The sequence below is a fragment of the Fragaria vesca genome, linkage group LG7 (genome assembly GCF_000184155.1).
Source record: "Fragaria vesca subsp. vesca linkage group LG7, FraVesHawaii_1.0, whole genome shotgun sequence".
Classification (NCBI taxonomy): domain Eukaryota; kingdom Viridiplantae; phylum Streptophyta; class Magnoliopsida; order Rosales; family Rosaceae; genus Fragaria; species Fragaria vesca.
This window is the reverse complement of record NC_020497.1, coordinates 5909118-5922539: the sequence shown is the minus strand read 5'-3', so window position 1 is coordinate 5922539 and position 13422 is coordinate 5909118. Positions and strand designations below refer to the sequence as shown.

The window sequence follows — 13422 nt, the reverse complement described above, 5'->3', positions numbered from 1 at the left end:
AAAAGATTTTGAAAAGTTGTTGGAATATGTGACAAATATCAGATCTTTGGATAGTTGTAATTTCATGTGGTCAATTTTATATGCTACCTGATGTTTGTAATTGCATTCACTATATTTTCAAAATGATACAGAAACTCTATCAAAATCAATGAAATGCGGATACAATGAATAATAACTAACCATTTGATCCTAATTTCTAGTATTTGATATTAGAAATGCTTTGATATGATACAGTTCTCTTTTGTTGGATGCCATTGTATAATAGCATTTTGTTTCAAGTCTAATCTATTAATGTTTGCGTTTGATTAATTTTTTTGTTTTTACTTTATTGCAATTAGAACAATCTGTGGACTTTAAAAAGTCTAAAGAAATATAGATAAATCAATCTAACAGAATAGAAAAAAAATCTATAGAGTTAGCAGAATCCATGGATTATTAAAAATCAGCTAAAATCTTTTAAAATCTGGATTGAATACACCCCGTTTAGAGTCACAGAGAAGAAGATGCCAAATCTCCTCCAAATGCTGGAACTCAAACTAAATGAAACCTTCTCAGTCCTGCTGCCACTCTTTGGCCTCAGATATTTACTACTTCTGGCCATTTTCCTCATTCTCTTTTACAGATGGTCTTCTTCTCATACCAAATCATCGTCTGTACCACCATCTCCACCAAAGCTGCCTGTGATTGGAAATCTCCACCAACTGGGGTTGCTTCCTCACCGCTCTCTTCAAACCCTATCACAACGCTATGGCCCTGATCTAATGCTCCTTCATCTCGGAAGCAGACCGGTCCTTATCGTCTCGTCGGCCGAGGCTGTCTCCGAGATCTTCAAAACCCATGACCTCACCTTCTCCGACAAACCCAAGTATATCTTCGCGGAGAAGGTTATGTACAATTACAAGGACATCTTGACAGCACCTTATGGGGACTACTGGAGGCAGATGAGGAGTTTATGCGTCGTAAATCTGTTGAGCAACAAAAGGGTTCGTTCTTTTGGTGCTGTGAGGCTAGAGGAAATGAAAGTCATGATGAACAAGATTGAACAGTCTTGTAGTACTGAAACATCGTCCTCCTCTGCATCATCATCGGTTTTGAATCTCAGCGAAATGTTTATGAAGCTTACTAATGATGTCGTTTGTAGAGTTGCTATGGGTAGAAAGTACAGCGATCGGGCCGAAGGTCGTGGGAGGATGTTTATGGAGCTTTCTGCAGAGATGTCCGAGTTCTTCACAAGGGTCAATATTGGTGATTATATCCCATGGCTTGCTTGGTTCACCCGTGTGAATGGTTTTGATGCAAAACTAGACGATCTGGCTAAGAGGATGGATGGCTTCATTGATATGGTTATTCAAGAGCATAAGGATAAATCAAACAATGTAAATGATGATGATGATAATCACCAGGACGAAAAGGATTTGGTGGATGTTTTGCTTTCGGTTCAGAAAGAAAATGCACTTGGTTATCCTATTGATCAGGTTAGCATCAAGGCTATCATCCTGGTATGTCTCTTGTTCACTTACTCATTTTACTGTCATATGTGTGTGTTTACATATAATAAACCTTGAACTTTAAGCTTTGAAGCATGTTTGAGCGTCGGGGTTTTGGAGAAACTGCGAGGACTGGAGACATAGTTTTGTCCTCAATTAGTTCATCTTTAAGAATAGAATTGTTTTTTCTTTTTCTTTTTTTTCAAGAAAAACAACAAGATTACATTAAATTAGATATTCAGATACACCTTCATGCTTGTTCCAATATTAAAAATATTCATGAAGACCTGAAAAAATATTATCTTTCTTGTACTAAAGGTTTAATATAAAAAGACGTAAAATTAAAAGAGGTCTAACGAGGTATCAATACAGTCTACCAAAAAAAAGAGGTCTAACTACCGAATATGGTGGTATTGAATAGAATCTACCAAAAGCTAAAAATCTATTGATTTTATTATACAATGGACATTTTGGAAAAATTAAGGAGGTGTAGAGAGCAAAATGCTAATTTGTAAAAGTAAATTAGAGGTTCATTAAGTAAAGAGGTTCAAGTCTCAATTTAGGAGGTATCAATAGAAGCTCCTATATGTTTTCGTAATGGATTAGAGTAAGTAAAGACTAGCTAGTTATATTTACCTTTTACACAAATATACACAATCTAGGATGCTAGAGAGTTAAAATTGTTGTTAAAAGTATTTTAATTAACCATATGTTTTTGTAGGATATTTTTGTGGGCGGCACGGACACTACATTTACCGCTCTAGAGTGGGTAATGTCTGAACTATTAAGAAATCCAGAGGTGATGAAGAAATTACAAAATGAAGTTAGAGGCATAGTTGGAAATAAAGCCAACGTAAGCGAGGAAGATTTGGTTGGAATGCACTACTTGAAGGCAGTAACTAAAGAGACTTTTCGCTTACATCCTCCAGCTCCGTTACTATTGCCTAGGATGTGCAACAAAGATGTAAAAATTAAAGGTTACACCATTAAGGCTAATACACAAGTTATGGTTAATGCATGGGCGCTTGGCAGAGATCCTGCATCGTATACAAATCCGGAGCAGTTCGAGCCAGAAAGGTTCTTGAATAGTAACATAGATTATAAAGGGAATAACTTCGAATTAATTCCATTTGGTGCTGGCAGACGGGGCTGCCCTGGAATTCAGTTTGCTTTGGTTCTTGAAGAGCTTGCTTTGGCAAATATTGTGCACAAGTTTGATTGGGTTTTACCTCATGGTGCAAAAGAAAAGGATTTCGACATGACAGAAACTGCAGGCACAACTGTCCATAGAAAGTATCCTCTTAAGGCAATAGCTACTCTATTTGAGGTTCCTAATAAGAATTCTTCTTCTAGGTCAAGCTGTTAATGACTTTCTACTTTGCCACTACTTGAAAGTTTTTATTCACGTTTAGCTGTTAAATAAGAATTCTCACGAAGAGTTGTTGCAGACCTAAACACAAATCTTTGTTCTCCGCAGAATGATTTTATTCCCGCACAAGAAAATTGAGATAGGAAGTTGGAGCATAAAGCATCATATCAACCAAACCACCAAAAACAGTTACGTCGTTTCTTTCTAACACCAAAATATTTTTGACATTATTGAGAATATTATTAAATGATTAATGTTTTGACATAGCCCTAGTTTTAAAACAAGGTCGCCTAGCCTGCTTAGGCGGCGACTGCGACAGATAGGTGCTCCAAACAATGACATTGATTAATATTTTGACATTACAAGTGTTATCCAAAGTTTTAAAACAAGGTCGTCCAGCGGCCCGCCTAGGCAGCGGTCGCAACACATATGCGCTCCAAACCAACCATCCCTCCTAGTAGCACTTAGTGAGTTTTCGAATCCTGGCAATATGTAGCATTCTAAAAATAAAGCGGCCCATGCCCGGCTGCCTAGGAACTTTTAGCTTGCCCTCTGTCTTAGGAGCGTAGCAAGTTTTCAAACCTGGGTGTGAACTATTAATTATCCTTTACGGAAAATTCTACAATGTGTTAATGCATGTGAATGATGTGATGCATCAACTTTGTAAATTGAGTCCTCAAACTAGTAATATTAGTCTTCGAAGTTGTAATATGAGTCCAATCGTGCCGTGAGTGTGAGACGCAAGCGTGACTTAACGGCACGAGTTGGCATTGAAAAATATGTCCAGCCAGCAAGTTAACGGCACGATTGGACGACCACTTAACAGATGGACCCAATTGTGTGATATTGGATAGTTCAAGGAGTGATCAATTAAAATTGAAAGATATTGAAGTAAACTGTCGAGTGCATGAAAGTTAATGGAATGACCAGTATTTTCTTCATATTAAAATGTGGAGTTGTGAAAATGTGACATGAAAGTGAGCCAAATAAAGAGTCTCATACTTTAATTTCAAAGCATGACTCAACTCTAGGGATGGCAATAACCCCCAGTGGGTAGGGTACCCACGGGTATTCGACCCTAACGGGAGAGATATACTGGGATAAACGGGTAACGGGGATGGAGATCCCCAGTATTCGTATTCTTAATAAATCGGATATGGGGCTGGTATGGTATTTCAATATTCGTCCCCATTCCCACCCATTAAGGTTATTATATATAATTTATTATATATATTTTTATGTAAAAATATGTTGTAATTTTTTTCTGATTCTTTTAATAAATATTTATAGAAACTTTTTTTTTATTATATATTTGTTAATTCTCAAGTAAAGTTTGGGAGCTGAAATTCATACTCCTATATTTGCATTACCGGTTGTTGCTTTCCAGTTTCCACAGACAACTCTTAAGAAGCTTCTTTCTCTATCATCCATCTCTTCTGGGTTTGCTCCTTGACCAGAGATCGATTTACCGGGCCATAAACATAGTGTGCTACATCATAAATGTACACCAATGGTGTTGATGATAAATTGTTAATTAAATTCACACATTTCAGATGGAGGCTTGAACTAAAGACCATTCTAATTGCAATAGGAAGACATAAACATGACGTGCAGAGACTCACAAAAACCTCTCTGAACCCAATACATGAGTTCATGGGTTCACCTATTGGCTTTCCAAACACGATAACTTATATAACTATAACAAAGACTAAACTAGGTATGCAGCTGCAAAAGTTATGGTTATTGGCATTGTATATATATTTGAGGTTTTACTCTTCCAGCAAGCAAATTCCTCCTTGACAAAACCCACAGTCACGATCAGGATGATTTCTGGGCTCATATTTTTCAAAACCACCAATTGGGTATAACCAATGCTAGCAATATCGTTGAAAACAACCCAATTTTATTCCAAGAAGAGAGTTAATCTCCACATCGATCCAAGATGTTGAATTCTATCAAGGTTGGAGTCCGGCCAAAATGGATTCTCGTCCATGAATCTCAAATCGGTGGAAATTCGAAGCTGCCCAAAGGCATTAGACCTACATCTTCAAATCACATCGGAGAAACAGAGCGCTAAAAAAGTGATACAAGAGAAAGAGGAAGAAGTGAAAGGGGTATTTTCGGAATAAAAAATGAAGGGAGCGTAAATTTCAGTTCCTTAAAATTTTACACAAAAAAGGATTGTTTAATCAAAGTAACATAGCAAACCCAAACCTAAATTGCTTCTATTTTGGATTGAATCAAAGAACTTATTTATTTTGGTATTTGATTTTAGTTTCATACTTCTATTTTTCGTATTTTTTTCTAAATTATTTTATTACGGAATGATTAACGGGAATCAGGACGGGTATGGGAACCTGATCCCCAAAATAGACGGGGACGGGAAATCCCCATTATCTTATTACGGAGATGAGGACGGATACGGAGATGAGAAATGAAATAATGTATAGATATAGTTTTTTGATCCCCTGAACTTACCCTCCCCATTGACATCCGGAGAAATTTTTGAGTGCCCCACGTCATTCATATAACCAGCCACTATTGTGTTGACCTGTTGCAATTTTTCCAAGCAAGTAAATGAGAAAACTAACGGCAGTTGCTCTGTTAATAACTTTTTCATTCGACTCTTCTTCTTACTACCGTCTTCCTCCCTTCACCTTTCGAATCCTTCATTTTCCATTGAAGCAATTCTCTGATTTCTCTCTCATCTTTCATTCAATTGGAAGATCAACATTAGAGATGAACCAGTCTTGGTGGACCCATAATCACATCCAAGCTTCACCGAAATCAAACCCTTCCTCTACCTAAGCGAGGATGGATCAAGAACATTATATGTAAGGGATAATTCAAATTTAACACTTTCTGGGAAGCAATCTGAGTAATCCCCATGGGGTTCTTGTTGGGCTTTATCCTAACGTCTTTCTTCTTCTATTATTCGTCTTTCTCTTGTACCCGTATTCTTCCTTTCTCTGAATCTGTGCAACTTTAGTCTTTATCTTTTGTCTCTTAATCTCATCCCTGTAATGAGCTTCTGACCCACTTTCCCTTTCCATTTCTGTTTCTCCATAAATATCTCTCTTCCACCCAATCCAAATTACAGTCATTCAATCTCGTCCTTCATCGGCTCATGTACAAATACAAATAAAACAACTCTTAAAAACATTGAAGTTTTTTTCGGGGAGCCATTACCCAGAACCATCGGTGGTGTACTCTGGAAAATAATGTATGTATCAATCTGCCACTTGCCCATTGCATCACCAATAATCGACCAACCCAGATTCAACATGATGCTTCACTAATTACTGAAGCCCAAAATGTAATTTGCAAAAAGACATTAATTGAGGAAAGAAAGAGGAAAAGAAATCAGATTGAAATACTGATGCGAGAGTAAATTAATTTTTCAGAGAAAAAAAATGAGAACCGAAATTTACACTCTTAATTTTATAATTCACATTTTAATTTTTTGTTTTTAGTAATTTAAATCTTGTTTTTAATGATACGTGTTTTGTCTCTTTGTAAAAATTTTACTCAAAAAAGAAGAAGATGAGACTTGAGACTTTAAAAGTGTGGATTGTAAAGAGACTTGAGACTTTAAAAGTGTGGATTGTAAAATAGAAAGTGTAAATTTCATCTCTTAAAAGAAAATGTTAAATCTAACAGAAAGGAGAAGAAGAAGAGTTGAACGAAGAAGTTAACAGAGCAACTGCTGTTAGATTTTGCCATTTGCTTACATGAAAGAAAAATGCAAACGTGTCAACATAAGAGTGGTTGGTCGTATGAATGATGTGGTGCGAGTAACCCACACACAAGAATTTCTCTAGCTCTAGATAGGAACTAATATTAAATAGTCGGTATGATATATAAATGTGGGGTATGTCTATCATGCAGCGCTGCATAGGATGCAGACTGTTTTTTATTATTTTATAATATATGTATAACAAGTGGACAAAAGATGACTTATTAAATAGAGACTTGTGCAACATGTTTTGTTTTGTTTTTTTAGTTTTTTGTTTTTTTTTTACCACAAAATTACTATTACTCACAAATAACTAAAAACAGTACTCCTAAAAAGAACTAGCCTTCAACATGCCGAAAATTCACCTAAAGACCTATGGTCGACTTGGTTACAGAGTACGACAGAATCACTGTTGTCTAAATAGGAATGGTTCTAATTAAAATGCAGAGATCTTAACAGAGAAAGTGCAGAAATATAACAGATTAATATTTTTGCGACGGGATATTGGGCACCAAGTATAATTTATTTATTCAAACATAAATACAAATACAAAATCTAGAGCCTCGCTCTCAAGTAAAAGTTGTTTAGTTATTCATACTTATAATTACAAGATAAAACACTTACTTGTAAATATAGCACTCCACACCAGATGACTACAGCACACCACACTCTTATTCTCACACTACTATACTACAAAGACAGTATTTTGGCTATCTTACTTCTTGAGAAAGGTTGAGAGAACTTCAAACTTCTATCTCAAGTTTTTTCTGATGTCTTCCTACTAACGCCTAAGGCTCTTTATATAGGGAGCGGACTGCAAACTTAAATTCAAATTCCCCTAAACTAAGTGTTCGACAATGGAATCTTATCTTGATAACCTTACTTTTTGAAAAAGTAAAGTCTCCTGTCTTCATGCGTCGGCAACCGTTCATGTATCCAACATATTTACTATGTTGTGATATTCTTCCGGATCTTCCTCATATCCTGCTGAAGAGTGGGGACCGCTGTACTCCCATTCACGTGCAGTGTTATTTTCTTCATTGTCAAGATCTGAATCAAAAGGATAAGAAATCTTATACTTTTCATCCTTCTCAACTTTCTCTAGCCATATAGTGGTAGCCAGAGTGCAATCCACCTCCTTTCTCATAAGAGCTGTGAAAAAGTCACAATTTTCTGGTGGAGGGTGATTATAGCAAGTGACCATTATTTTTTCTTCACTTGCTAAAAGACTTGAATCATAGTCTCTTATAACCACGTCTTTGATAATAGCTATAGCCGTAGCTTTCATCCATGGGATGCTTTGATTTGATCTACCATTGCCACCTGCAACGGCTGGTTTTTGAACTGGACTTTGGATTAACCTGACATAATGATATGGAGAGATATAATTCGTCTATCCATCTACCACTGTCCACTCTGGAGGAGTTGAAATGAATTTTAACCTTAAAATACATCCATCAGGTCTAATGTTCTTGACAGCTTCAGATATTATATATGAGAATCATTTCAAATCTTCATTAGTTTTTGTCCAAAGATTATAAACAAAACCATTTTCCACAAGCCACAACTTGTGTTTTTGGGGATGTTCTGCTTGAACATCAACCAAATATCTCCCATAATATGGGCTAGGGACTGCTGATAATGTTCTTGAGAGAACATCTTTACCTTCATCTAAGAGATTATGAAAACTATACCATTCAGATTCTTTTAGTGCTAACATTGGGATTTTAGCACTTTCAGGATTTTCAAGGTAGAGAACCTTAGAATTTCGTGCTTGATTTTCTACTCGTACACTCTTCTCTTTCGTATGGAATCCATACAATTCTTCTGTTAACACTTTAAGTGTTTGAAGCAAGTGAGCTTCATTCTCCTCAAAAAAAGCATGCAAAATATTATCAATAATAATCTTCTGCTTAAAGGCAAATAGCCTTTCTGTCCTGAAAACTGGTTTTTGAAATATCTTTAAAGGCTGATCATGAACAACCTTCTTCCCAGTAACTATAGGTAGTTTATTTGCCCTATAAGGGTCTCTTCTGTTTTTTGGCAAAACAGCAGCCATAAACGGACTTGATTTGTCTTTACTGTCTGCCGTTTGAGACGGGATAGCCGGTCTTTTACCTTGAGACCGATCAGTTGAGGCTGTTCCTTTTGGACACAGCAAAAACTCATCTGCGAGTTTTTCTTCATCATAAGTAACAGGTTGATCTGCATCTTTTTTAGAATGGTCTGAAATCTCATCCCACCCGTGATCTACTCTCGGCTTTATTCTTTCTGAAGGCTGGCTTGACTCAGCAGCTTCATAAGAAACAATGTATTGATAATCTGGTCCGTCATGGAGAGGTCCTACTGTTTTATCACCGCTCTTGTATCTTTCCCAAAGCTTCTTCTCCTCTGATATCGGTGTCCGGCTTCTTGAATTGTGACCTTCTCTTTCAAACATCGCCATTTCTCTTGTGAGCGTGTCAGACAAATAGTTTTTACCACCTGCAACCATTTCAACATCATATTCATATTGAGTTAAAAACATTTGCCATCTCAGAACTTTTTCTCTATCAGCAACATTAGTTAATTTGTAGTTTTTGAAATTTTTCATTCTTTTGTTATCAGTTCTTACTACAATTTTTTTCCTAAGAATGCTTTAGCACCCTTAATGCTTTTAATTAAGGTAATGACTTCCTTGTCTCCAGTAGAATAATTTAACTCTGCTGCATTAAGCTTTCCTGATAAAAATTTGCAAATTTTTTCATGATTTGTATCTGGAGCAACAGCTAAAACAACTCCTGCCCAATAAAAATCATTTGCATCAGTTTGCAAGATGAACAAATCTCCTTTTTCAGGTAACTGTAAAGAAGGAAGATTTTTTGTTAATTCTTTAATCTTTCTGACAGTATTACCGTCATCTTCTGTGAAAGACAATTTCTTTTTAGAACTTGTTTTTGGAGAGAGAAGTGCAGTGAGACCACTGATTTGAGGAATAAAATCTCTCGTAAAATTAACAACTCCCAAAAATCTCTGCAGAGATTTTGCATCTGGGATATTGTCTGAAAATTGGCTGATTTTCTTAACAATGTGTTCTTGGAGACGAATCTCTCCATTCTTAACATGAATGCCAAGGAAATAAATTTCTCCCTTTATAAGGTGAATCTTCTTATGTCTAAAGATGATTCCCTTTTGGACAATAAGTTTACACACCTGTTCTAGGTGCTTTAAATGTTCATTCATAGTTCTAGAGAAGACAAGAATGTCATCTATATAAACTATGCAAAAATCTGAGTCAGGCTTGAAAATATTATCCATTTTTCTTTGGAAAATAGACGGAGCTTGCTTAAAACCAAATGACATAACTAACCATTCATAATGCCCTTGAGGAGTTCCAAAGGCTGTCAAAGTAATGGAATCAGGATGCATTTTAACATGCCAAAAACCTGATTTTGCATCAAACTTAGAAAAGATCTTTGCTCCTTTAAGGTTGTTGATGAGAACTCTCACTTGAGCAATCTGATAACCGTCTTTAAACGGTCTTTTTATTCACATCCCTGTAATCAATCACCATTCTTGTTTTTCCTCTTAATTGTTCTACATGATTTCTTACCAAGAAAGCTGGGGCATGATGAGGACAGTTTCAAGGCTTGATTAACTTCTTTTCCAAAAGCTCTTGGATCTGATTTTCCATTTCTTTTCTGTCTTCTTCCATATAATGAGGGATTGCCTTAACATGGCAAATAATATTTGTATCATGCATTTTTAGCTGACAATATATTGGGTCTCTTTCCCAATATAGCTGAGGATCTTCACTGATTACTGGTTTCAGCAAATTTTCTATTTCTGTGAGAGTTGGTATTTTCTTTTGTTCTACTTTATTAGCATATACCTTTAAGTTATGCCCTCTGATGTATTCTTCCTCTCCATCAGAACTCTCATCATCATAAATTTGATATTCAGAATTTTCCTCTGATTTCAGAGTATTCTGAACTTGTTGTTTCATTTCACCAATATCTCACTATGACCTTTAAGCTGCTTTTGTAGCAACAAAACTGGCTTTAAAATTGGCTTATAATCATCACTCTTCGCTGGTGACTTCTGATATTGGTCTGTAAATCCTTTACTTGTAACGCACACCACGTCTGTTAATCGAGATTTCCAATAGAATTTTTGATTTTTCTCAAACCCAATCATTTCTGGTGTTTGAACTATTGTTTGTTGAAGAAGAAAGTCATTTCCAATAAGCAAATCAGCTGTCTGGCCTTCACACTGCCAAAGGATCTTGATGATAAAATTTCCTCCTCCTAAGGAAACTTTGACATTTCGGGCCATTGTATCCATGATTATTTTATTTTCTTCCATTGCAATTCTAGTAATTATTCTTAGAGATTTTTCCCAATATTCTTCAGGGATTGCATATATTTTAGCAAGAGAGTACCCTGAACCACTATCTACAAATGCATGTAGATGATACTTCTTGTAATTGGGAAACTTCAGTCTTATAGTAATATAATTACTATATATGCTTGTCTGGACTGGCATCACTCGCTCTTGATTTTTTGGAGCGTCAAGTAATTCTGTGAAATGATTGGCCCGTCTCACAACAATTATGGAATCAGGCGGATTGACACTTGTCATACCAATTATTGGATTGACACTTGTCACAGAAGTTGTGGAATTAAGAGAATCAAGAGACTCTTTTATTTCCTTGTTCTGGCTTAATGAAGTGACAAACTTCATCGTTTTTATATCCTCTTCAAGATACTGCTCGTATTGTTTTTTATGGAATACCTTATATTCCTCTTCTACCAGGATATGAGCCTCATTATCCTTAGTTTTTCTTCTGAGTTCTGCAATAAAGCATTCTCGATGATAAGTTTCTCCTGTACTTTCACAGTACATGAAAATTGTATTATTATCATCACATTTGCAATAGTCACATGTAAATTTTCCCAGATTGGGATGGAAGGTACTGATAATATTAGAGGTTTCTTCCTTCCAATTTTATATCTGTAATAAAAACATAGGACGATATCTATATCTTCTTCTTCTTCTTTAGAACTTTATGAAGCACTTTCTGTCTCGCTTTCTAATGGTAACTCAAGAGAATATACTGATTCATTCTCTTCATCAGAATATACAACTTCAAAGCTTTTTAGATTAGCATATTTTATTGCTTCATCATATTTAGCAATTAAGGCTTTAGAAGTCTTTTTGTCCTTTTTAGGACACTCATTTGCGTAATGTCCCTCTGCCTTACAAAGCCAACATCTGCATTTCTTTACTTCTCTGGAAGAAGAATTTGTCTTTTTCTTTTTTTTGAAAAATCTCTTTCTAGGAGAAGTTTGAGAAGATTGTCCTTTCTTATATTCAGAACTTTTTCTGAACTTATACTTCTTTTTAGAAGCAAATTTTCCGCCATGCTTGCGGCTAGAGAACTTCTTTCTGGATTTTCTTTCTCTAGGAATATGACATCCCCATTGTGTTGGAGTATCCAGTATTTTTGGACATATTTTCAACTCTCCTGAGTTGTTTCTTCGCAGTTTTAGATTTTATATTCTCTGTGCACTGCTTTCTTAGGAGATTCCTAACTCTTTCAGCTATTTCTTCTACAGTAAAATACTGAATAGGGTTTTCTTCCAATGATTGTGCTACTGCGTCATTCCAGGGTTCTGGCAACTTCCGATAATATGTCCTGATGAGATCATCATTCTCAATGTCTCCTATAGTGCAATAGTAGTTTTGAAACTCATTGGTGTTTTCCTCAAAATATCTCATGTTACAAATACTCAATTTATAAATATTTGCTTTTGCTCGCTCTTTAGATTGCTCATTATGCCCAGTGATATCTCCACAAAATTGTGCATAGATAGGCATTGCGAAATCTAAACGACTATTACTCTGAGCTAACTTGACTGCCCAATTAGGCCATTTAGAACTGCCCAATAAGACTGATACCACTTATGGACTATTCCAGTTAAGGTTGACTCATAATATGCATGAGCATCCTCGTAGGCATATTTTGATAACACTAGAGCCTGAGTTAGCTTTAAACTAGCAACCCAGTTATCTATTGTCTTTCTTTTATCTCCTACCTAGTCTAAATCCAGATAAACCCCTCTTTCGGACACTGATTGTCCCCATTTGGGTTCTGTAGGGATATACTTCTGAGAATTTCGTTCTCCATTTCTTCCTGTAGGAGCTTGTCCTTTTGGAAGTTTGATATTCTTTTCTCGAATGATCTTAATTGGATTGTTTGTAATGTTCTGTACTATGGTATGACCACTTTCTAGAGGAGCTTGCCTCTCTCCACCATTCGTATCCATAGAAGATGAACCTGGTTCTTCTTTTGCTGCTTAATAAGGAAGAATCTTCCTCTTATCCTTTCCAAGTTGAATTTGAGAGATTTCATTCATGATTCTCTCTAATTCTTCTATGGATTCACAAGTTTCAGCTTGTGCATACAATCCTTTTAATTCTCCTGCTCTAAGCATTTTCATATGTCTTTTAGTATCTTCTTCCTCGAAAGCCTTTTCCTGAAAAATTGACTTAGTTCCAGAGGAACTAGCTTCTTCATAATTAGCAAATGAATGCCTATGAAATTGTAAGCTTATTTTTCCTCCCATGTCTTCATAAATTGAAGCATTGGTACTTTCAAGTTGTTTAACATGAGGGGTCAAATTCCATTCTCTTGGGAATGTTACTTCATGCCATTTTGTGACATGTTTTTGGTGAGAATTATTTTTCGGATTGGTGAGAACAGATGTAGTAATCCCAGGGCTATTTAGAAACCTGGTATTAGGAGTTACATTTGAGCTCATCAACTTGTAATAGATTCGATAATCTAT

General features: G+C 35.9%; 1 protein-coding gene across 1 annotated transcript; it reads left to right on the top strand.

Moving 5' to 3' along the window:
* The first annotated feature begins 503 nt into the window (after positions 1-503).
* Positions 504-2853, top strand: LOC101306867 (cytochrome P450 71A25-like). The gene is made up of 2 exons (XM_004308361.1): positions 504-1499; positions 2209-2853. The coding sequence occupies exons 1-2, from the start codon at positions 504-506 to the stop codon at positions 2851-2853; spliced, it is 1641 nt and encodes a 546-aa protein (XP_004308409.1).
* The last annotated feature ends 10569 nt before the right edge of the window (positions 2854-13422 follow it).

What these genes read in the sequence shown, in the direction of transcription:
- LOC101306867 (XM_004308361.1), top strand. Translation starts at nt 504, where the DNA reads ATGCCAAATCTCCTCCAAATGCTGGAACTCAAACTAAATGAAACCTTC. An exon ending in GCATCAAGGCTATCATCCTG is followed by an intron (nt 1,500 to 2,208) that starts GTATGTCTCTTG and finishes ATGTTTTTGTAG; the next exon opens with GATATTTTTGTGGGCGGCAC.